This window comes from Gadus morhua, chromosome 12, assembly GCF_902167405.1.
Source record: "Gadus morhua chromosome 12, gadMor3.0, whole genome shotgun sequence".
In the NCBI taxonomy this organism is placed as follows: Eukaryota; Metazoa; Chordata; class Actinopteri; order Gadiformes; family Gadidae; genus Gadus; species Gadus morhua.
In genome coordinates, this window is record NC_044059.1 from 4822087 (window position 1) to 4847704 (window position 25618).

At 50.0% G+C, this 25618-nt stretch overlaps 1 protein-coding gene across 2 annotated transcripts; it reads left to right on the forward strand.

The window, feature by feature from the left end:
• The first annotated feature begins 1270 nt into the window (after positions 1–1270).
• LOC115556351 (PH domain leucine-rich repeat-containing protein phosphatase 1) lies at positions 1271–25267 on the forward strand. 2 transcript variants are annotated; one of them, XM_030373555.1, is made up of 18 exons: positions 1271–1369; positions 1802–3560; positions 8513–8709; positions 9776–9901; positions 10153–10301; positions 14042–14188; positions 15793–16020; positions 16536–16738; positions 17775–17835; positions 18147–18242; positions 19177–19332; positions 19566–19766; positions 20391–20553; positions 20725–20855; positions 21030–21146; positions 21616–21810; positions 22334–22577; positions 23018–25267. In XM_030373555.1, exons 2-18 carry the CDS (start codon positions 1808–1810, stop codon positions 24404–24406), a joined length of 5556 nt encoding a protein of 1851 aa, XP_030229415.1. In that variant the 5' UTR covers positions 1271–1369; positions 1802–1807; the 3' UTR covers positions 24407–25267. The 2 variants fall into 2 exon arrangements, with proteins under 2 accessions (XP_030229415.1, XP_030229414.1); XM_030373554.1 differs by lacking the exon at positions 1271–1369 and adding an exon at positions 1494–1665.
• The last annotated feature ends 351 nt before the right edge of the window (positions 25268–25618 follow it).

Here is a 25618-nt window from a genome sequence, read left to right on the forward strand (position 1 = left end):
CGCGGGTACAAGCGGCCGAGATGAGTTTTCTCAGAAGGGTGGCTGGCGTCTCCCTTAGGGATAGGGTGAGAAGCTCAGCCATCCGTGAGGAACTCGGATTAGAGCCGCTGCTCCTTTACTTAGAAAGGAGTCAGCTGAGGTGGTTCGGGCATCTGGTAAGGATGCCCACTGGGCGCCTTCCTTGGGAGGTGTTTCAGGCACGTCCAGTGGGGAGGAGGCCTCGGGGAAGACCCAGGACTAGGTGGAGAGATTATATCTCAACACTGGCCTGGGAACGCCTCGGGATCCCCCCGTCAGAGTTGGTTAATGTGGCCCGGGAAAGGGAAGTCTGGGGCCCCCTGCTTGAGCTGCTCCCCCCGCGACCCGACCCCGGATAAGCGGACGAAAATGAGATGAGATGAGATAATATTGTTCATTGTTCAATATTGATCTAATGTCCTAATAAATCAAATAAAGTGACGTGAAAGCACCCTGAACGACAAGGTACTTTTTTAGACAACACAGTTTACCCTGAAATGTAATAATCCGTGGAAAAAGTAGAATATAATGTTTCAGAGAAAAAACGTTCCCCTGTCAGTTTATACGACACCACAATGTGTTTACTAATTCGATTCGCGTCTTTTTTTACCACTAGTTGCCTCAATACACTAGATGGCGCCACTTCGACGCAATCTGCCAATCCATCATAAACTAGATCCCACATCATCGTATGTAGGCAACAATACGCTACTCCTCATAAATCATTAAAATAGGAATAACAATGCAAAGAATCTGGGATAAATTAGGACTTCAATTTCAGATGTGCTAATGCATATCCGATGACCAAGCAAAGCCATACTCTGCCAATCAGTGAAATAGCAGATTCTCCAATCCATTCATATTCTTCCAGGGAACGAACGTTCCCCTATTGTAGCCGTGTCGTGTGAACTTTGAACCAAGCAGATGTAACGCATCAACCTGACTCCGACGATTCTGACGTCCTTTTTAATCATTCCGGCTCTCTGTACCTTCAAAAACGCATGAATGAAGTAAAACAAGTAATCTATACACTGTCTGTGTAAAATAGCATCTAACCCTATTCTTATAATATCCGTCTGCCGGTACATCCATGATGCAACCCTGTGGTTTTCAAACTAGTTTTACTAATGTAGCCTACCGCCCTAAAATACGTTTTTTATAGGGGTACACACACCTTCTTTTGTGAAAAATTGAATTTTAACCTGAAACCACAATAGCTACGTCCATCCACTAGATGGCGCCAGTTGACGGGATTTGCCTTCTCTGGTATGCGACTACTAGCCGACTAGATGGAAAAATGAATACGTGACATTCCATCATACGACTCTCCAGCAAGAGTTTCACCGTAAACGTGAGTATACAACACTTCTACTAAAATCTTTCATCATGAACATCTCTACAAAACATCTGGGATAATAACTATCCCACATTGTTAGCTTTCGGTTGTGCTAATTCATATCCAATGAGACCACGCCCTGTCCAGACCAGAGTAGTATTGACCCGTCCTGTACAGCGCTAGCACCACTAGCATTTATGCTGGACGCCACACACTTTGCACCATTTCCACCCTGTTAGTTGTCTTTAGACAGTCTTAGCTGACAGGAATTTTCACGGGGAGGATGTAGTCAACTCTTTGATTGAAGTGCGGTGAGTTACTACAGCATGCTATTATAGGCGCGTAACCAGCGATACGGAGGGCTAAAGGCTAATGCTAACCCTGCTAGCCGTCACCTGCTGGCTGCTGTGTCGCTGCTAACTAACGGTGTGTTGATCGCTGTTACAGTGGACCATGATGGACAGTCCGAGGAACGTGATTATGAAGGACAAAGAGTCGGAGATGGACGCTTCTGGCATGTCGTCGTCAGCGACACAAGGAACCCGCGAGCCGAGCAGCGACGGTAACTCCGTGAAGCACCCCGGGCTGTCGTCGCTGTCACCCGGGAAGCTGAGACCAGGCAGCGGGGAGGACGACGGAGGAGAGTCCAAACTGTTCGCTAAAGGACTTGCAACGACGTCTCTACTTCAGATCGCTATAAGAAACGGTATTTATCAGAATCAGGTGGCCAATGCGTACGGTGGCATGGCTAAAAGTGTAAACATGCCCGCTGTCAAGTCGGGGGGGAATACCTACAGCAGCCTCGCATCGGGCAGCAGCAGTAGCAACGCAGCCGCCCCCCCGGTCAACCCTTTGCTAAACAGGAGACGGCGAAAGCACAAGCGTAACCTCTCCCTGGGCGCCCCGCCGACCGCCGGTCAGCCCGCGGCGGCTTCGGCGGAGACGGCGGCCACACCGACTCCTTCTAGCTCTCCGCTGAACACTCTCAGCCTTGACAGAAAGACCTTCCTACGGCAGAAGCAGTCCAAGCAGCTCCAGGTGTCAGACAAGGCATGGGTGAAAGCTGACCCACAGCGGGGTTGCGTCCACGTCCACGACTGGCTAACCCCCTCCTACCCGAGACCAGTGCTCTGCACGACAGACACCACGGCTAGAGAGATCTATACCCAACTGGAGGAAGGCAAAGCCGGGACGATAGTGCGGATGAAACGCAAAACAGGCGCACAGGTGGACTTGAACGGAAACTGCAACGACAGCAACCACGGACAGAGCGACGACAAGCAGAGTTCATGTGAAAGCTTAGACGTCAAAAAAACGCAGTGTGTTTCAATCCCCAAGTCGGAGATTGAGCCCGAGTCCACCCTGGAAGTCACAGACCCGGCCCAGTGCTACCCAGACACCAAGTTCTCTTGCTGCCTGTTCTCTGACAGCATGCCCAGCGACCCCTCCTCCGAGGTGTACCTCAGCGACAGCCTCAGCCTGGGCATCGATGCAGAGCCCATCGCCATTGACGACCGCTACGGGCTGTACTCGGGTTCCGACGTGGAGACCAGCAGCACCTGCGAGGACTTCAGCTCCTGTGGGCCCCACGGAAGCGAGCCTTGCGACTCCCTGGGTGAGGCCCCTGGGGGTGTGGGCAGCGACGCCCTGGGACCCGGCCCTTATGCCGACAGCCCCACGGAGGGTCCCGACCCGTTCGAGAGCTCTTCGGACGACGTAGAGACCACCTCGGCCTCGTCCCCCACGCGCCTGGGCAGCTGCGTGGGGGGGGGCCGGGGCACCACCTCGAACCCAGCAGGTGCTGCTGAAGACGGGCCGTCTGCGAGAACACTGGAGGACTACGCCGATGTTTCTTCTACCATCGGTGGAGGAGCGGAGAGCAGGCCCGACACCCCGGACTTCGGCACGCTCTCCTCCAAATGCAGCTCCAGCTCCCAGGCCCGGCCGCTAGGCAGCAGCGCCACTCCCCAGCCGGACCTGGAGCTTCTGGTGCAGGGCGCCGTGTGGCCCGAGTCCGTCGGACAGCCCCCTGCCCCGGGCATGTACATGCAGGTGCACGGGGGTTCAGTCTGGAGGCTGGAGGACGAGGAGAGGCCCCTGAAGATACTCAATGAGTACCTCACCAACCTGGGCTTCGAGGACCCGGCGCGCGTCCAGGAGGAGGGCATGAACCATGAGATTGGCTGCCTAATACGCTTTTACTTTGGTGAGTAGAAATCTCTTTCTTACATGCACAGTGTTCAGGGACACAGGATGTGTGTCCCTGAATCCTCCACTTGAGATGAATGAGAATGGGTGTGATGGTCATTTTTCATAACCCCGTTGTGTTGACGGTAATACAAGCTCCTCTGGGTTCAGATTAGTTCCAGGGAGGGCCAATAATAAGTACACATGAGGAGGATAATTATCATGCAGTCACCAGGTCCTAAGAACTCATGATACACACACACACACACACACACACACACACACACACACACACACACACACACACACACACACACACACACACACACCGCTCATACACATTACCATTATGTACATACACACTTCTATGAAAACAGACGCTACCCCCAAGAGTCTGTCATCTATGGGTTTGTCACAGTATGCAGGAAACTAGGATTGAGAAACAGGCTTCATTATTCCTTTATTACCTACTGGCTGTTTCTAAAGCTTGGCCTTGGCCTGTCTCTGTTCTCTCTTTTGTTGTTGTTTTTGTTATTACCATGATTCACTGTTTCCCCCCAGATCCACCACACCTAGCCCAAATTAATCCTAGCCATATCAAACGTAAAACCACGAAAAAGGCAGATGTAACCATTTCATCCTTTCAACATTACTATTCTTAATGGAACACCCAAACGTGCTTATTTCCTTAAAACATATAATTTATTTATGCTTCATGGGAAATAACCACCAGATAAGTTTATACACACGCACAGAAACACACCCCTCTCTGCTCATTCATGGGAGCTCCCATTGTGTTGGGTCAGTGGCTCTGTGATGAATGGTCCTGCTGGAACAATGTCAATGTTGTGGTCCCCGGGAGCCTCTCTCCGCCCTGCCTGTTCCCCAACACAGGTAGACCCATCTGGAGGTAGCAAGCGGCCTCACACTGCCCTTCCCACAGAGCAGCGCGTTGAAAGCCCTAGGATGTTATTGTTGTTGTTGTTATAGATGTGCTGTGTTTTCAAAGATGGTTAATGCTTGTTGTTATTGGTGCTGTTTTGGCCGTAGACAAACAGACTTAGGCCAGGGTAAGAGGATGTCGCCGCTGGGGTGTCACTTGGGATTAAAACCCCTGGGAATTATCTTTGACAATTTTTTCACAACAACAAAGCCAGTGTGACAACGAGTTATAGATAACAATGCATGTTGTTTATTTACTGATAGACAAAAAGCGTATAGCATACTAATAATATGCTATTTGCTTCTCCAAATACCTTTTCCGGGTTTTTAATAATTCTGCTTCGTGTAAAATGGAGCAAGAAATTCTAAGTATTGTAAAAACTTGACACTACTATTAATACTACTACGCAAGTGTATTGGCACATACAACGTGGTACCCACACCACTCCACCTACATGCAAGAACATTTTAACACCATGACCAGCTTGGTATGCCCTTCCCTACTGTAAACAGCCTATCTATCTATCAACAGTCAACACTAAGAAATCTAAATACATAGATCCAAGGGAAGATATCAGCATTAGCATATTAATAGGATTCAAAATGATTACCACACAAGCCTTGCATGTTTATTCTGTGGCTAAGCAATTCTATACAATTTAATAAATTATTTATCATAATGACTGGATCAAACATCTATTTCAAGCAAGGCAGCTCCACCATTAACTCAACATTACCTCTAGGAGCAAGCGATAATTCACCCATTAATATTGTGTCATTATTTATATTGGGACAACCAGTAACTTTTTCTCTGAAATGACCAAAGCTTCAAACTGGCATGGATGTAGATGTTTAACCTGAGACTGAGTCAGCAGCATGCCCTATGTCTATGAGCGTGTATTGGTGCACACACACACACACACACACACACACTGTCTCCCTCACACGTGCAAAGTGCTGACAGCGGAGGACCGGCGACCTCAGAGGAACTCAGGTTTCACCTCCTCTGTAATTCTGATGAACCAGAGACGAGAGGAGAAGCAGGAGCAGACTCTTCTCCACTGTTCTGCTCCTCTCTGCTCCTCAAGGTCACCAGCAGCTTGTTACCTTCCTCCGGTTCCTTAAACTACATCCCCTCAGCCGAGCGTGGGCGTGGGGCTAACATACCCTATTAGCCGTTGGTGTGCTGCTGCGTGTGCATGCCGCGGTCGCTCAGCAGCTGTAGCCGCGGCCAGGGCTGTGGTTGCAGAGCAGAGCCCAAAATGAAAAAGCGGAAACGGGGAATAGGCAGTGTTTTTATATGGCATGCTACATGCACCAATACAATTCGAGAGTCAGCAGCCATCTTTGGGGAATCGCAAGTTGGGTGGGAGCATTCTGGAGGCGGGGTTACTTCCGATGCAATCTCTGGGTCATCCGGAGTTCTAACCAAACAAAAGACGGTCACTAACCTCCATGAAATTGTGTGTCTGTATGGGTCAATATTGTGTGTGAAATGTGAAGCGCTTTTAATGGCTAGGTAAATGCAGGCCATCTTATTGTTTGCAGTCAATCTTGCTTATTGGCAAATAGCGTAGTGGGCGTCGCCTTGCGGCATGTCAAGGACAAGAGAGAGTGGCCGAAAGGGCTATTTTAAACAACCGGTAGGAAATGGTCATTGGGAGACAGGATGTCGAGTCATGGCAGCAGATCTGGAGGCCAGGGGTCGTGTATGTCATGTGCATAGTAGCGCTTACAGCTGTCTTGTGTCTGTTCTGAACCACCCAGGGAAATGGTGGCGGGGGAGGCAGGATCCATATTACCCTCCGTTGTTTAGATTGAACCAGACGTAGAGGACCATGGTAGGAAGGCGATGGCCCTGTGTGCCATTTCAGGAGCATTGTTGTGGGAAACACCTTTCACTACGTCTTGTATTGGCATTCTGTTGAGGTCTGTGCCTGTTTGGAAGAGGTTTTCTGCTGCTGGAAGTTATTTAGGGAGTGTCAGTGTCAGCCAGTTAAGTGGTCTGCTTATTTTACGTATTTTCTATATATTATTTTTAGATAGTCATGATTGCTTTTCTTATGTTCACAGAGAGGTGACTGGTACTGTACCACCAAAAGATAATGCTTTTTAGATTAAATTCAAAGCAGCCTTATTTGCATGCAAAATGAACCTCCAAAAATCGACAGCGGTAAAAGAAAAACGTAAAAAAAAAAGCCTACTGCCTACTAGTAAAATATAGTTAAATATAAAACACAAGAGACAAAAAGCACTAGCAAATGGTGCAATGAAGGACTCATGGCCCGGAGAAGGGAACAGAGTGGGAGAAGGATCTGAACAATCACGGTCCGGGGCACTGAGTGCTCAGAGTGTACCAAGAGCTGAGGACAAGTGAGGACAGCGGAGGAGAATATGCTAATGAGGACCCAACACTGTGAGGGCCCTTTGTGCGCCGCTGACGCCACACGCACCCTCTTCACGAGGAGGAGGGCCTTCGCATCGCGAGGTGCCGGTAGCTCGGTTTCGCTCGCTAATGTGTGCGTCTGGCCTCCTGTCATACATGCTCTGGGAGGACGGACGATGAACTAATTGATATGAAGAGTTAATTATCTTCACTGGTGAGCCCCGTGGCAGCCTCAGGCCCGGGATAGAGGAGGAGGAGGAGGAGGAGGTGGAGGAGGCAGCGAAGAGCTGGCCGTCGGTCTCGTAAGGCGTTGCGTAACGACAAGCTAATCTGATCCGAGATCCTTTCAACTGGCTCAGAATGTTCCTCGTCTGCTCCCGCCGTGGGAGTAGACGAGGAAAGTGGCGTGTTTATGCTTAGCCCGCTTAGACCTGCTGAGAGCAGCAGGAGAACAAAGGGACCCAGAGTTATTTCATTTGTTTGGATTTAAGCTTTTAGCCACCCAGCGTGGGCTGACTGCGCTCTGTTTCAAGGGCGACCTATGTATTTAGAGACTATCCTACAGAACTTGTTGAAGTGATTCTCCTTTAGATTCACATCATTAAGGAGCAAGTAGTTAGTGCATCTTGCTACTTGGGTAATCTGCTTGCTGTATACCACCAAGTACACTATTCCCAGCACTATTACGTGCCAAGCACCCTCAATCACCAAGCCATCTACAAACCAAGCACCCTAATAGGGAGAGCAACATTACAAGTACCCTACCATGCACGTTTTGAAGGTAGGAGGAAACCTATACTGACGATTAGGATTGGGCGATATTGCCTGGTCCGTTTATTCTCTCTATATATTCTTATTGCCTGGTAACAATTTATTTACTTCTCCATCCTGTAATACATCACTTAAAACACATAAGGATATACATATGACCAAAATCCGAGCATGATTCTAGTTTTAGTCCTATCCTGATACATATTTAATGATATATCACCCAGTCCTAAAATGAACATTTTTCGGCCTCAGTAATGCCCCAGGCGTATTTGAAACTCGGACCTTGTGTGATGAATCTCTCCCTTTCTTTTGCTCTTTCTCTCTCTGTCTCTCGCTCTCTGACTCCCTGGTTACACTGTGTTTACAGCCAAGCCCGCCATGCTGCGCGTAGCCAGCGAGGGGTTAATAAAACAAATCACGCCCCGCTGACTACACACCCTCATTCACTCTCCCTGTGAGCCCTCTGGCTGTTAGGGCTCACTTATATAACCACTGCGCTGGGAGAGAAGAGGGAAGTGTGTGTTTGTGTGTTCATGTGTCTGTCCTTTTATTCCAAAAAGGTGGACATCCATTCTGAAGCGCCTATAAATAACTTCCTGTACGATGCAAAAAGACCATTGTTAAAATGAAGTCTCTGTTCCTGTCGGCCAACAATAAACGTCTTGATTTATTCCTGAGTTACACACACACTCTTCTCTCTCTATCTCTCTCCATCTCTCCCTGTCCTCACTGTCTCCTCACCTCTCTCTATTTTTCTCCCCCTGTCTCTCTCCCCTCTCTCTCAATTCAATACACGTTAGCATAACTTTACTGATGGTACATAAACATTTACAATAACAAAGCAGTTAAACGTCTCCCCCCTCTCCCCCCAGGTAAGCCACGGAGCGTGGGCGGTTGGGAGCGCGTGCAGCTCTCAGGGGTCTTCAACGTGAGGAAGGGGAAGCTGGCGCTGCCGGTGAACCGTTGGTCCAAGCGGCAGGTCATCCTGAGTGGCACCTGCCTCATCGTCTCCTCCGTCAAGCATGCACACACTGGCAAGATGCACATCCTGCCTCTGATTGGTGGAAAGGTGCGTGTGATAGTCAGCATTTCTGGGACAGAGCGGGAACCACGACAGGGGAAGAGATGGGGCCACCCACTATGGAAGGGTGACTTTTCATTACTCTGACGAGAAAAAGAGTTTCCATAGATTTATTTTATCTTATTTTATAGTTTTCCTTTTATCGTTTCTTTCATTGGAAATAGTTGAACCGAAAATGTTTACACATTATTAATGATGTATATATTTATACTAGCATGTAAATCGTGTATGCATGACAATCATTGTTAGAACAAGGAATATGATGTGGAGAGCATGCATATGCTAGTGTCCTAGCATAAGAATGACGAAAAGTTTTCATTCGAAACATTCAAGTTCCTAATGGACTTGCATGAATAAGGCTTTGAAAACAAGTAGAGGGCTGGCATAATCCGAGGATTTTTTTTTTCTTCTTACATCTGACATCCAAAATTAAACCGTAGAAGGCGACAATGTTTTTCTCCCAGACAAACGTACCATCTGTCTTCCTTTGCTGTCTGCAAATAGAAGCCCGCCTTCGGTACTATAGGTTACCGTGTGTGTTTGTGTGTGTGTGTGTGTGTGTGTGTGTGATGATGTTTGAGGAGAGGTCTGACAGGCTCTCCTTTGGTTTGCTATCAGAAGAGTTGCTTCATTTGATAGGCTTGACAGGTGGATGTTTAGTGTGTGTGTCTTGTGATCCGATAAAAAGCTGCTTTTGACAGATTTAATGGGTTGATGTTCTTGTATCGGATGAGAAAGGTGTCTTCAAACATCGTTTTCCTTTCAATTCTTCACTGGCTGGCTGTTTTTGACAAGGAGTGGGTGGTGGAGGGAGAACGGGGGGGGTATTTTATGCTTGTTATATCGTTGCTGTTCACTGTATAATTAAAGTTATTCTCAAACTGAAAGGAAAAGATTCATTTTTGTAGAAAAGTATACTTGTTTGAGGAGAGGTTTGACTAGCTGATGTTTTGTTTTCGATCAGAAAGTTATCTTCATTTGGGTTGTGTGTGTTTGTGTGTGTGTGTGTTTGTATGTGTGTGTGTGTGTGTGTGTGTGTGCGTGCCCGCTCCAGGTGGAGGAGGTGCGGAGACACAGCCACTGCCTGGCGTTCAGCTCCGCTGGTCCCCAGAACCAGACCTACTACGTCAGTTACGACTCGTACACAGAACACCTCCGCTGGCACCGCAGCGCAGCCAAGGTACACATAAAAGACTTGTCCTTCCAATGATATATATGGCTGTGGATGATGTGTCAAACGCACGCACTAAATATGCAAAGCGCTTTGAAAGATATTGGGAGGCGCTGCATAAAAGTGCGATTTATTATTCTCGCATGGCATATATTACTATTTGCTCTGCATAATAAAGTCCTGCAATGTGTGTGTGTGTGTGTGTCCGTGTGTCCGTGTGTGTTTCTGTGTGTGTCCTTGTGTTTGTGTGTGTGCATCAGATTGCATCCCAGAGGGTGAGTTCAGTGGACCTGTCGTGCTGCAGCCTAGAGGAACTGCCCCCCGCTCTCTTCTACAGCCAGGACCTCACCCACCTCAACCTCAAACACAACTTCATGTCCCCTCACAGGGGCCTGGGGGCCCTCACCAGGTTAGTACTCTGCCCAGAGCCCCGGGTACCTCCTGAACCCTGGACCCTAGATCTACCCCTCACACACAGCTCGCTCTCTTTCTCTCTCTCGCTCACACGCTCCTGTTTACACTCTCAAACCTACACTTGCAACACACCCACACACAAATGCATACATTCTTCCCAGAACCTAGTCCTTGGTACTTGGGTTGACCTCTACCACACAGGCACAAACATTCTCTCTCTCTAACACACACACACGCCCACCCAGTGTTTACACAACAAGACATGTGTGTGCAGGGCCCCCAGCTTGATTTGTTAGTATGTTTCTCTGTAGCCCCTCCTCCTCCTGTTTCTAATTGGACAGTCATGGTGTGGGGTCAGAGGGCAATGTTGTTTTGCAGTACCAGCCCACATTACCTCACGGCTCTTTGGTAGCATCAGGAATTCGTCCAAGCTAACACTAGAGACCCTATACCCCCCCCCCCCTCTCTCTCTCTAGTGTCAGTGGTCTCTTAGGACCAGGTAGGGGTTGGACAGTGAATACATTCAAGATAACACTAGATACACTATTCTCTCTCTCTCTCTCTCTCTCTCTCTCTCTTTCCCTCTCCCTCTCCCTCTCCCTCTCTTTCTTTCTCTTTCGTGTGTGTAAGGCGGTCTCTAAGGACCAGGTAGGGGTAAGTGAATTCCTCCCAGATAACACCAGAGACACTAATCAGCCCTCTCTCTATGGTAGAACACCCTACAGTTGGTTCTGGCTTTGGGGATACATGCTGCACCACAGGGTGAGAGAGATGCCACCTGTTAGCTTGTTGTTCAGCGGCTTGTCTGTTTGTAGCATGCTGCCTACGCTAAACGGTTGTCTTTTCTCCCTGGGATTTATCTCCCATATGGGGTTCCCGAGCACCAAGAATCCTATTATAAAGGGATGTGCCAGCCCAGAAGTTTTTTGTAACGGCAGTAAGTAGGAGGGATTAGAGCTCGGCGGGAGCGCTGACTGTTGGCAGCACAGTGCTTTACAGCACCCCTCTTTTAGTCCTGTCGAGGAGCTCAGAATGTTCTACAGTTGCATTTGAGTCAGGTTGGGGAGTACTGCTAGAAGACAGAGACAGGTTATTAAGGAGCAGGCATGGGTACAACTCCTCCTCTGCTACTATTGGGCTGGAGTTCAGCCACTAGCCCTGCCTTTAGTCCCACTGGCGGCTGCCTGGAGCCCCTTTGCTATTCCATGTATCTCTTAGCTGTTGTCGTCAGCCACTTTGCTGTTGTCTCAGGCCCTTAGCTGTTGTCTGTATTCCCTTAGCTGTTGTCTGTATTCCCTTAGCTGTTCTCTGTAGCTCCTTTGGTGGTTCTCTGCAGCCCCATGCGGTTTTGCCTTAGTCCCTTAGCTGCTGACTGTAGCCCCCTTAGCGCTTGTCTGTAGCCCCCTTAGCGCTCGTTTGTAGCCCCTTAGCGCTTGTCTGTAGCTCCTTAGCGCTTGTCTGTAGCCCCCTTAGCGCTTGTCTGTAGCCCTTTAGCTCTTGTCTGTGGCCCCCTTAGCTCTTGTCTGTAGCCCCTAAGCTCTTGTCTGTAGCCCCTTAGCTTTTGTCTGTAGCCCCCTTAGCTTTTGTCTGTAGCCCCCTTAGCGCTTGTCTGTAGCCCCCTTAGCGCTTGTCTGTAGCCCCTTAGCTCTTGTCTGTAGCCCCCTTAGCTCTTGTCTGTAGCCCCCTTAGCTCTTGTCTGTAGCCCCTTAGCTTTTGTCTGTAGCCCCCTTAGCGCTTGTCTGTAGCCCCTTAGCTCTTGTCTGTAGCCCCTTAGCTCTTGTCTGTAGCCCCTTAGCTCTTGTCAGTAACCCTTAGCTCCTGTCAGTAGCCCATAGCTCCTGTCAGTAGCCCCTAGCTCCTGTCAGTAGCCCATAGCTCTTGTCAGTAGCCCATAGCTCTTGTCAGTAGCCCCTAGCTCCTGTCAGTAGCCCATAGCTCTTGTCAGTAGCCCATAGCTCCTGTCAGTAGCCCATAGCTCTTGTCAGTAGCCCATAGCTCTTGTCAGTAGCCCATAGCTCTTGTCAGTAGCCCCTTAGCTCCTGTCAGTAGCCCCTTAGATCCTGTCAGTAGTCCCTTAGCTCCTGTCAGTAGTCCCTTAGCTCCTGTCAGAAGCCCCTTAGCTCTTGTCAGAAGCCCCTTAGCCCTTGTCAGTAGCCCCTTAGCTCCTGTCAGTAGCCGCTTAGTTCCTGTCAGTAGCCCCATAGCTGTTGTCAGTAGCCCCTTAGCTCCTGTCAGTAGCCCCATAGCTGTTGTCAGTAGCCCCTTAGCTCCTGTCAGTAGCCCCTTAGCTCCTGTAGGTAGCCCCTTAGCTCCTGTCAGTAGCCCCTTAGCTCCTGTCAGTAGCCCCTTAGCTCCTGTAGGTAGCCCCTTAGCTCCTGTAGGTAGCCCCTTAGCTCCTGTCAGTAGCCCCTTAGCTCCTGTAGGTAGCCCCTTAGCTCCTGTCAGTAGCCCATAGCTGTTGTCTGAAGAGCCCCATAGCTGTGCCCGTTGCCCGATGGCAGTTGTCAGTAGCCCTCTGGTAGCTCCTTCCTATATCCTCTGTTTATTGCCCTCTTGGGTCCCTGGCAGCAGCCCAGAGCCTGGGGGGCTCTGTGCTGGGTGGGCGTGGGTGGTGGTGGGCTGCCCTGCTCCTGATGGGAGTGGAGATCCGCTCCCATTGTTTCTATATAAACAGTCGCTTCCCAGAGCTCCGTTTCCAGGAATGCGTGTTGTTTTTCCGGCGGCGCGCTACCGCGGCCCAGCGTCAGGACGGAGAGGTGGGGCCGGAACGGCCGGTCACCCCTTGGTCCTCCATCAAACACACTACAATGAGTTAAACACACAGACGCACACACACAAAGGCATGCACGCAGTGGCACATAGCCACATACACACACAAACATGCATAGGCAAACACTTGCATAGTCATGCGTGGAATGCATGCTTCCACTACTTCAAACCCTTCAACTTTTTGTAAACATGGTTCGTAAAGCAATATGCTTGTGTTATTTCCTAAACTCGCAAAGGCGTTCTCCACTGCTTATCAGATTGGCATGACGCAAATGTTTAGATAGTTCATCTCTTGACAACCCTGACCTCTCCTGTCAGTTTCTACCTTTCCTTGGTCTCGCTCTTCTCTTTCTTTATTTTTTGTCTCTGCCTGTCCCTGTCTGTGGCTGTCTTAACCATCATTTCATATTTCTTCCCTTCATATTGTATTGTGTTTCACCTCAAAATAACTGCCTCGATTCAAGTATGTCTCCAACTGTATTTTCTTCTGCGCTGTCTGTCATATATCTTTCGGAAACCTGAGTTTAACATCAGATTATCCAGTCATAAATCCTTTCTCTCGCTCCCTTTTTTACATCTCCCGCATGCCTCTTCCTTTAATTCTTTATTTCCCTTCTCTCTCTCTCCCGCTATATATCTGTCTTTCCTCTCACATCCATTGCCATATTCCTCTTCTGTTATCGTCGCCCTTCTCTTTCTCTCTGTCACCATATTCATCTATATCTCCCTCTTGCTTTCTCTCTTAATCTTCTTAAATTCTACTCCCCTTTACTCCATCTCTTTTCCAATGTATATCTCTCTGTATCCCACCATTGCCTACTTCCTTCCTTCCTTCCTTCTCTCTATCTCTCTTCCTCCCCCTTCTCTCTATCTGTCTCTTCCCTTTCGCTTCTCTCTATCTTTCTACCACTGTATCTCCCCCTCTCACCTCCCTGCTCTCCCTTCTCCTCGCCTCTCTCTCTCCAGGTTCTGTAAGCTGCGTAGCTTGACTCTGTCTAACAACAGGCTGTGTGAGTTCCCCGTGGCGCTGTGCGACATGTCCTCGCTGACGGAGATCAACCTATCGGGGAACTTCCTGACTTCCCTGCCGCCGGCAGCCGGGACCATGCACAAGTGAGTCGACCGTACGGCGGCCTCATCCCCCGTCATCACCCCCATCCTAAACACCAGCCCTGGCCTAAACCCCACCCACACTCATCCCTACCCTTCACCTTTGCCTCACCTTCCCCATCAGCCCAACCCTCAGCTTTGCCTCAACTTCACCTCAACCCCCCACCCACTTGCACCTTCGCCCTTCAAAGTCACCCACGTCGTGACGGCCCCCCACCTCATCCTCTATCACCACCACCACCCCCCCCCCCCCCACACATAAACCCTGTTCCCTCACCATTCCTCTCTCTGCCACACTCACTTTCACCCCCACCCTCACCGCCCCCCTCAACTTCTCATGTCACAGTCACTTTGCACTGGATCTGAGTGTTCACAACACAAGATGATCGGGTGGAGGCAACCTTGCAACCTGACAAACTCAGTTCAGTGTATCAGAGTTTGATACCGTGCAGTTCTTATGTGCTCATGTGCGTTTGTAACCCTCGTGAGTCACTGGGTTGGGTTGGATGGGGCTGGTGGGGCATGGGGGGGGGGGGGGGGGGGGGGGGACGCGTTCAGGCCAATCCTCTCTAATCCGGTTTGCTCGTAAAGGCGGATCGGACATCTCCACGGTTCTCTACTTACGCATCCCCAATGACATTATCACCCACAGCAGCAGTAGTAGTGATCCTCTCTGCGATGAGACCCTAATCTCAATGCCACTGTCGCATCCGGAAGAACACTATATGACCACCAGGTGACATGTTGATTAGCGATCAATTGCTTACAAGCCATGTCAAATTAAACCATTGGTGACATCACACATGAGTGTAAATCGGCAATAGTTACTAATACAGGGCCGGGCTGTGCGCTAGCTCAGCAGAATCATCATAAAGCCTCTGCGCGTACCGACAACTGACAGAGCAGATTTCCATTCACAGAGGGGAGCGTTGCATCTTTAGGCGTATTAACACTCTGTTTGTCTCCTGGCTGTCGCTAAAAAGCTTCTCGGTAATAAAATCATAGAGTGAGTAAATTGTGAAGATAAACAGCAGGTAGAAGGTGTGTTTGCGGTGTGTCTCTTGCGTTTCAATCACTGCCGATAAATGATCTGTGTTGGGGAGGAGTTGGCAGTGGGCTGCACTGACACTGCAGTAGTTTTTCTTCCTCATAGTCATAGTGCAAAGTCATAGCTGGCGTGCCCTTGTCGGGAAGGGGATAAAGTGTTCTGACGTGATATCTGCATCCAACGGATAAATAAACACTTGCAAAGCAGTGTATCTGTGTTATTATAAAATGATGAGGAATTAAATTCAAATTAAAAGTTACTTTTATTAGAGCTATAGTAAGTATTACTTTAGTATATCTACTATCTATAACAGTGTGAGCAAAAGTGTTTTTCTATCAGGAAAATATTGTTATTCTTATCGGAACTATGAAGATGGTTCTAATGTTTCATTAAAGTAATTAACCATGTATGAGATGGATCTGGTTGTACACACTCCAGAGGATGGAGGAAATCAATTAATTGTGACATAATTGAGTGTTCAAAAGAAATGCAACCCTAAACACCCAAAATGTACTCGAGATAAATCCGACCCCTAACTCTAACTGAACGTGTCCGCCAGCCTGCAGACTCTGCTCCTGGACGGGAACTGCCTGAGCTCCCTGCCTGTGGAGCTGGGCTCCCTGGAGGGTCTAGTCTACCTGGGCCTCTCCTTCAACCGCTTCCACTGCATCCCCCCGGTGCTGGAGAAGTTCAAGGGGCTGGAGCGGCTGTGCCTGGCCGGGAACAAGCTCTCCCTGCTGGACTTGTCTGCTCTGCAGTGGCTGCCCGCGCGACACGTCGACCTCAGGTACCACTTTGATTTGGCTCCTTCCATGGTTTACTTCCGCCATTAGCACGTTGCGGCGTAGCACCTTGGCACTGAAGTGGGTTTGATGTTTGATGTTTAGAGCCGTTTGACCTCGGGTCCGGCGGGAGTTTCATGTTTGATGTCTAGAGCTATTTGAACTTGTGTCTGCTCTGAGGTTTGGTGATGCTGAAATGCTCAGGGGTATGTCTGGTTTACTCGAATATGAAATATTTAACAGGAGCCTTGTTATTCACACCTATTATTGAAGCATTATGATCTACTATTCTCATGATGATTAGACAAGCATAATGCTATGATTAATAGCGAGTCATAATGAGAATAGTGCTGCTGCTCCTACCGCAATACTATTACTCATACTATTTCTATTACAACTGTAATTACTGGGCTTTATCAATATTTCTCACCATATGTTGCGAGCTATGTGATAAAATCAACCACATGTATTCCTCCAGGTATAACTAAAGCTCTGTCTCTTGTGTTGGGCGGGGCTCCAGGTTGAACCGGCTGCAGAGCGTGGTGGTGGGGGAGGCGGGGGCGCTGGCCCACGTCACCCAGCTGGACGTGAGGGACGCCGGGCTGGAGGAGCTCGACCTCCGGCCCCTCTCCAGCCTGGAGCTCCTGCGCTGCGACCGCAACAGCCTGGCCCGGCTCAGGGTCAGCGGCCACGCCCTCAAGGCCCTGCACGCGGCCAACAATGGTACGTGGGCTGGGTACCTCAGCGGTCGGGGACGATTAGAAACTGGAGAGTTGCCGGTTCGATCCTTTGGTGTTTTTGGGCAAAATAAATCACTGATATACTTTATGAATAGAGTCCATCATAACTTGCATATGAATAGTTGAAGAGCAGTACAATTATATCATGCATTTCATATTGGATCATTGAATCATTTCCGCTTGTCATGATGGGACAAAACCCTTAAGCCCAATTCAGACCAAAGATTTGCCTCGCAACGACTTGCAACGAGACTGTTTTGGAACGTCGCAGGGGAAAAGTTGCAGCAGTGTGAACTGGTCGTTGCAGCGCGGCTGATGCCGTGGCAAGGAGTCGCCAGAGATTGAACGTGTCAAAATCGCCAGGTCCAGTTTAAGAACACAACAACGTAGCTATTTCTCTTCAGCCAATCAGGACACAGCACAGAACAACTTGTACGTCTCGGCCTTACTCCGTCCCAGTCCCGTACTGTCCACAGTAGGCTAAACGTTAGCTTTAACCGTTGATATGGTTACATGCGGCCATTCCAACATGCCCCCGTGTGATGCTGATGCTGTAGCGGCTCTCAGCTGTGCCAGAGCGTTCACAGTTGCTAGGGAAACCACCTGACGTCGCCGCCCGGTGCAGCAGTGTGGACTGCCCCGCTTTTAGAACGTCGCAGCCCGACTCGGAGTTGCGAGTTGCAAGTCGTTGCGAGGCGAACCTTTGGTCTGAACTGGGCTTTAGCATTACCTGATCTGTATCTCTTTCAAACCAGAATAACAAAAAACAAACCTTGAGTTCTCCCATCAAAGCGAGTGCTTGACATTCTCTCAACATGTCATTGAGTTACAAATCTTCCATCCTGAAGAAACCCTCGCTCAGCACTTTAGCGAGCACAGCCCGCTGTGGATGAGTCACCCGTTTTATCTTTCTGTTGGCGCGTGCCATCTGGACCTATAAACCAGGGCTTTACACAGCCTAGCGCTATGCCTGGTGTGATCCGCATATGTCCCCCTAACTCCTGTATTCTGCTGGGCAGAGCTGAAGCAGCTGGAGGTGGAGCCCGTGCCAGAGAGCCTGACCGCTCTGGATCTCTCCCGGTATGACAACGCCCAGCTATTTATAATGACGACCTATTTACTGCAGGCGCCCGCTTCTCCCTGCGCTACAAACTGCTGCCCTAACTCTTTGTGTCTGTGTGTTTGTTTGGGGACTGTGTGTTTTGGGTTTGATCGTGTGTGTGTGTGTGTGTGTGTGTGTGTGTGTGTGTGTGTGTGTGTGTGTGTGTGTGTGTGTGTGTGTGTGTGTGTGTGTGTGTGTGTGTGTGTGTGTGTGTGTGTGTGTGTGTGTGCGTGCGTGCGTGTATCTGGTGATCCATTTGGATGTGTGTGTGTGTGCGTGTGTCTTCTAGGAACAAGCTGGACAGTATTCCTGGATGGGTGATTGGTTGCAGCAGACTGGAGGTGTTGGATATCAATCACAACTATGTCACCGAGCTGCCCTTACAGTAAGCTACATACATACACAAACAGACCCCAAAACAAACACACGGACCCCCAAACACATACACACATGTCCTATATACAACATAAGAGGCAGATTCATAAATTAATTTCTTAAGTACTTGAAAAACCCAAGTGAGAACCTTGTGTGAATATGTACACCGTCTAGAGGGCATTTGTCCCAGCCAAGGGGTCGTGGGTTCGATCCCCGACCTCGCAATCTACCTGTACAAGAACAACCTGTACTTGAACAAGGTGCCCGGCCCCGACAGACAACCTTCACATTTTGTACTGTCTAAAGGGCTTGTACATCAGAATGCATCATGGAATGTCTTGTTGGCAATACTCTGGGATTAAATATTGCTACAAATCTCAAAATACCTAATAAAAGTAAACATACCATATTCTAGGCTTATTACATTTTTTCTTTTGCCGAACTGTCATATATTTAATCGTTTTTTTACGATTTAATTACCAGACAATGTCAAAAACACCATAACTACAAACATAACATTTAACCTTCCAATCCTTGTATGCTTTTAAAATGGTTGTTGCGATTTTACGTTGCATGTACAAGCCCTATTCCTAAGTTGTTTCAGCGGTCACACGCTGATTCTCTCTTTAAACCAAAGACACACAACACACATGTGTGATTAACTCCAGTGCGGGCGTTAATGTCCTGAGTGCTCGCTCCAAGTGTGCACGCCTGTCTCGTTTTCACTAATAAGCCTCAGCGGTGGGGGCCTGACACTTGATCCGCTCTGCTGCAGAGCTCGCCCTGAGGTGGCGTCGCTCTGGATGTGTTAATAGTACCACGGTGATATCTCTCTCATGGCATCGCCAGGTTTGCTTAGAGCGAGCCCTTAAAGGTTATTCCTCCCCCCGCCCCCCCCCCCCCCCCCAAACTCAACCCAATGCATTTTGTTTGTGTTCCCCAAGGTTCCTGTGCAGCAGCAGCCTGAGGAAGCTCCTGATTGGCTGGAACCGCCTGAGCTCGCTCGCCGATAGGCTGGAGCGATGCCAGCTGGAGGTGCTGGACGTGCAACACAACCAGCTCACAGGGCTCCCCCACAACCTGTTCATCAAAGCACTGAGGTTGACACACTTTCACCAGTCCCTTTCTTTCTCTTTTTGTTTGTTCCTCATTGCTTTCATTCTTTCTTTCTTCCTCTTCTTTCTTTCTCTTTCATTCTTTCTTTTTCTACTTTCTTTTGTTAAATCATTCTTTCTTTCTTTGCCAAATTCTTTGTTCCTTTCTTTTCCCTTCATCCTCAATAAACACTTGTACTCCTGGCATTCTTTTTAACCTGGGTTGTCTTTCATAACAGCCTGCGGTACCTGAACGCATCAGCCAATAAGCTGGAGAGCGTCCCCCCGGCGACCCAATCAGAGGAGAGCCTAAGCACACTCCAGGAGCTCTACCTGACCAATAACAGCCTGACAGACAAGTGTGTGCCTTTGTTAGCGGGACACACCCACCTCAGGGTGCTCCATCTCGCTTTCAACCTGCTGCAAACCTTCGCTGCCAGGTAAAACGCTGCACCTCGACCTGATCCCTTCCGTTTCCCTCTGGGGATACATAAAGTATTCAATCTATCAGTCTATGTATTGATCCATCTTCAACATGAGCGAATAGATGTTAAGCTACATAAGGAAAGAAATGAATTGGGAGTTTTCGAAATCCGCCAGTTGTACTCCTTGACAAAGTTCATAATTAGAGGTGAGAATCTGTCATTGTCTCGTTTGTATGGATTCACGTTGTACAGCAAAATGTTGTTCTTCATTTTGATGGAAGGAATTACGGCCAACATGGGAAAACTAAATTCTATTTTGTCTCACTTTTCCATGCTGGGGTACATTTTCAGCTTATGTGATGAATAATACTTAATGAACATGAACACACTTAACTAATACCTATTGTGTCCCATTTCCTATCATTACCATCATAATTAGTTCCTCCGTGTCTCCCAGCCCTAGTATCACGGATTTAATTACATTTAATGTGATAACCTAACCATGCAACCCTCTTCTCCCGCCCGGCCCACTCCTTCATCCCCTTCTCTCTCCACCTCCTCGTGCTCCCGTTCCTCCCCCTTTCCACCCTCCTCCTCTCCCCTTCCTCCACCACACCCTCCCTGCCCTTCCTCCTGCAGTAAGCTGGCGGGCCTGGAGCAGCTGGAGGAGCTGGAGCTGAGTGGGAACCGCCTGCGCGCCGTCCCCACCACCATCCTGAGCTGCAGGCGTCTCCACACGCTGGCCGCTCACTCCAACTGCATCACCGTCTTCCCCGAGGTCCTCCAGCTCCCCGAGATCAAGGTACCCCAGGGCTCCTACACGCACAGGGACGTCAACACCCATCACCCAGCCACACCCAAACAACGCACACTCTGTCTCTTTCTCTTCCCTTCTGTCTCTTATCGTTCTAGCGACATGAGCTGCAATAAGCTCACTGATGTCTTTTGTCCCTCTGTCCCTCTCCCCCGGCAGTGTGTGGATGTGAGCTGTAATGAGATAACGGAGGTCTCCCTACCGGAGAGTCTGCCTGCTAAGCTGCAGGAGCTGGACCTGACGGGGAACCCCAGGCTCACCCTGGACCACAAGAGCCTGGAGCTGCTCAAGTAGGCACACACGCGCGTGCACACAAACACAAACACACACAAGCAATAAACTCACAAGCTATTGTGCACATAACGTGTAATAAAATTAGTTTTAACATACAATAAATAACAACTCCCTCTGCTATTCCTTCTCCCTCTCCCCCCTCCCTCTCCCCCCTCCCTCTCCCCCCTCAGTAATATCAGGTGCTTCAGGGTGGACCCCAGCCCGTCTGCCCCAGGGGCCAGCGAGGGGCCTGGGGTCCCTGCTGTCTGGAGCCACGGCTACACAGAGGCCTCGGGAGTCAAGAACAAGTCAGTGAAACGCCTTTATTTTACATTACAGTCGTTTTTATTAATTTACTCTCTTATACTAAGAATGGGTGTAGGGGATCTTTCTATGAAGTGAACTGTTCCAATTCTGTCTGTTTTGAACTTGCGGTGCTCGCTTTTTTGTAGTATAAACACAAAGTTGAGCTTAAAGGTGACGCATTATACATCACAAGTAGGTGAGACACCCACTTGTGGTGGAGAAGAGGCAGATTTTCCAAACTGCTTGTAACAGCTCATCACACTCACACCTGGTGGTATAATATGTCACCTTTAACCTCGCTTAAACCCTGGCGTTTATCGTCTCAAAGGATTTTGGTTCACTGGTTTCTGAGCTGCTAGGCTGTGTGTTTGTCTGTGAGCTAACAGGCTGCGTGACTGTTTGTTTGCAGATTGACAGTTTATTTGTGTGCTTACATGGTGTGCGTGTGTGTGTGTGTGTTTTGATTGATAGGCTTTGTGTAGCGGCCCTCGCGCTGGACAGTTTCTGCGGGAGCCGCGAGGCACTGTACGGTGTGTTCGACGGCGAGAGGAACGTTGAAGTGCCTTACCTGCTGCAGTGCACCATGGGAGATGTGCTGGCCGAGGAACTCCACAAGAGCCAAAGACGAGAGAACTACATGACCAACACCTTTCTCACCATGCAGAGGTACACGCCTGCTGCAGTGGTACCCCTCATTCACACCGAATGCAGTGTAGAAGCCATACGTGATCATCGACATGTCGATTCACAAAAGGCTCATGACGCAAGAATCTAAGACGTTTTTTATTATGTATCCTGGCTGAGTGTGTGAACTGGAGTGAATTCCCGAAGCTCCTAGATGAACATTTAAGTGTCTGCTTTATGATTAAAGAAATGTTGTAAGCGGCCTTGAATTACATGTCCAGACATCCTTTCTTGTTTGTTTGCGTGCCTCTTTTAATTGTTTCTGTTTGTTTGGTGTACTTCTGTGTGTTGCTCCATGCCGCATTATGTGCGTGTGTATTTCCTGTATGTAACCGCGTGTGACGTGTACGTCGCTCTGTTATTGTGTGTGTGTGTGTGTGTGTGTGTGTGTGTGTATATCAACGTGTGTTGTGTGTACGTTGCTCTGTGTTATTGTGTGTCTGTGTGTGTGTGTGTCTCTCTACATGTGTGTGACATGTCATGTCCCCCCCCCCCCCCCGCGCAGGAAACTGGGAACAGCGGGCCAGCGTCTTGGCGGCTCTGCGGCGCTGTGTCACATCCGCCACGAGGCCCCGCCCCTCTCGGAGCGCGGCTCCGGGGGCTGCCTCACCCTGACGGCGGCCAACGTGGGGAAGTGCTGCGCCGTGCTGTGTCGCGCCGGGCGTGCCCTCCCGCTGTCCGTCACGCACAGCGTCCGCGAGGAGGAGGAGCTACGCCGCGTGCGCACGCACAACGCCATCGTCACCGAGGTACAGGACACCGGTCGGGGCTGTAAACTCTTATTGATCTTATTGAATGATCGGGTTAGGGTAGAGTCTGGGTTGAATAGTAAAATAAGGAATCGATGCTTAAAGAGTATAATTGAATATAGTGGTATGCTGAAGGAGTAAAATATTATATTATGACCGCAAAGATTGGTTGTTCAACTGATTAGTCGAGCCACAGAAAATTCAATAAATCTATTGATATTCGATAAATAATTTATAAATCTTTAATCTATTTAAAGTAATTTATGAAGTAATTTCAAAAGAACATTTGGTGAAATGATACAGTGCAACGTTTGAGGTCCGAGAGAGAGAAATGTTGTCTAAGATTTGCTGAATATCATCATGCACCTACATGAGGTGAGCGCTCGCTCTCGCGGAGGTCCGTAGTGTGAATCCTCCTTGTGCCCCCCCCCCGCCCGCAGGACAACAAGGTGAACGGCGTGACCGACTCCACCCGCATCATGGGCTACTCCTTCCTGTGCCCCGCTGTGACGCCGCGGCCCCACGTCTCCACGGTGACGCTCACGCCGCACGACGAGTTCTTCCTGCTGGGCAGCCGCGGCTTGTGGGACACGCTGTCGCCCAGCGAGGCGGTGGAGGCGGTGCGCAGCGTTCCCGACTCCCTCGCCGCCGCCAAGAAGCTGGTGACGCTGGCGCAGAGCTACGGCTGCCCGCTGAGCGCCAGCGCCGTGGTGGTCCAGCTCAGCATCACCGACGACTGCTGCGGCTTCTGCGAGCCCCCGCCGCCCCCGCCGGGCAGCCCCGGTCTGGGCACGCACGGCGCGCTCCACCACCACCACCACCACCACCCCCAGCAGCAGCACCACCCCCACCACCACCACCCGTACCCGCCCGGCGAGGGGTCCCTGGCCCTCCTGCCGCCGGCCCCGGCGCCCTCGTCCGGCACGGTGAGCGAGCTGAGCAGCGAGTTCAGCACCTCGGAGATGAGCAGCGAGGTGGGCTCCACCGCCTCCTCGGAGGACCCTCCCCCGGGCACGCCCCACACCCCGCTGGCGGGGGGAGGAGGAGGAGGAGGCGGGGCGTCTTCAGGGCGGAGCCGTGGCGTGCGTGGCGGCGGCGGCGGCGCAGACTTCCAGAGGCAGTACTCCGGGGCGCTGTCGGACAACGGGCTGGACAGCGAGGACGAGGAGCCCATCGCCGGCGTGTTCTCCAACGGCAGCCTTGTGGAGGTGGAGGCGGACGTGCACCGCCTGCACAGCTGGGAGCACGCCGCCGCCGCACGGTCCGCCGCGCTCACACCCGCCGCCGCCGCCGCCGCACACCCCCAGAGCCCCACCCCGGGGCTGACCTCCGCCCCGGCTTCCCCGTCACCCTCTCCCTCTCTGGCGCCGCCGCCGCCGCCTCAACCCGAGTCGACCCCCGTCCCCACTCCCCCTCCTCCCCCTCCCCCATTCTGCCCCGGGGCTGAGGGGGCATTGTCGGGCACACTGGGTCGCAGGCCACGCCCCAACGGCTCGGTGGCGTGCCAGGGGCGGAGCCAAGATCTGATAGAGGTGGCGGCGGACGCTCCCGCCAAGAAGGGCGGGTATTTCAACGCCCCGGCCCAACCGGACCCCGATGACCAGCTCATCATCCCCCCAGAGCTGGAGGAGGAGGTCCGGCAGATTATCCAGCAACAGCAGCAACAGCAGCAGCAACAACAACAACAACAACAACAGCAACAGCAGCAGCAGCAGCAGCAGCAGCAGCAGCAGCAACAACAACAACAACTTCAGCTGCAGCAGCAGAATCACCCACAACAAGCACACAGCTTCCAGAAGCCCGCTGACTACTTTGTCACGCCACTCTGACTGGCCAGACCCTCTTCCCCAGGAAGCCTCAACTGTTGGATCGGACGGAACACACCCCCTCTCCAGAAGCCCCTGCCATCCCAAAAACTGGCCCCACCCTTTAACTGAAGCCTATCCTCCTCCATCGGACTGACTATGCCCACTACCCCAGGAGTCCCATCCCCTCCCTCTTCACAGGACACACCCCTTTCCCTAGAAGCCCCTCCCCCCTTGCCAGCAGAGTGCTGTGGCCACGCCTCCCATGTGCCTCCCGTTAGGGGTTAAGCTAGTGCTAACTCTCCAGCGTCAGGAAACACCATGCAATTTTATATCCCCTTTTCCTGCATTAATACTCACTTATTATAAGGTTAACTTAATGTCATTATTATTTTGTTTTTTTTATCATATTGGATGAATGAAGCACTAGTTTGAAAGCTTTTTACCAGTTTCTTCTATTTGAGGCTAAAGGGTTAAATGGTACGGTTGGACGTGGACCACACTGTTGTTCCCAAGCGCTGGGCGGACATTTTGTTAAGTTGCGGAGGACAGCCTTTTAAGGTGGTCAAGAGTTAGTAAAAAGAGATCAAAAGATACTTAGACTAACTCCTAGGAGTTGATATACTCACGAGTGACCTAGTCACTGAAGTGTTAACTAATATTCTCTGAGAGAAAAGCTGATTATTTTAGGTGAAGTATCAAAGGCGGTTTGGGGAGATGTTACTAAGCATTAACTGCTGAATGAATGTTTTAGTTTTGTTTTTGGAGCAGTGTTACACAGACTTTGTGAAACATGGAGACAGAAAAAAACCCGCACAAGAAGAGAGCTACTTTTGCTAGATAATAAATCTATGTTTTCAAATAAACTAAATACGTTTTTTTTTATCTGTGTTTGAAGTGTTTCGCACCATACACTAAGGAGGCACTCATGCTCATCCAACAAGTAAACCATGATGTCACTTTTTCCTCACATTCATCATTTCAGAAGAACTTGCGGTGTCAGTGGTGGGGTGATGTCATCTTAAGCTCGGTGACTGGCATACCTTGAACGTGGAACACAGGCGCCCCCTGTAGGCTAAAGTGGGCGTGGCCTTACTCTCGGAAGGTGGAGTTTGTTTGTTTAGCCTATCACGATTATATACTCAAGAGTTCAAGTGTATTTGTATAGACCATTATCAGATTAAATACTGAAAGATGAAGTTTATTTGTAAGGCCTGTTATCAAGAGTCAAGTTTA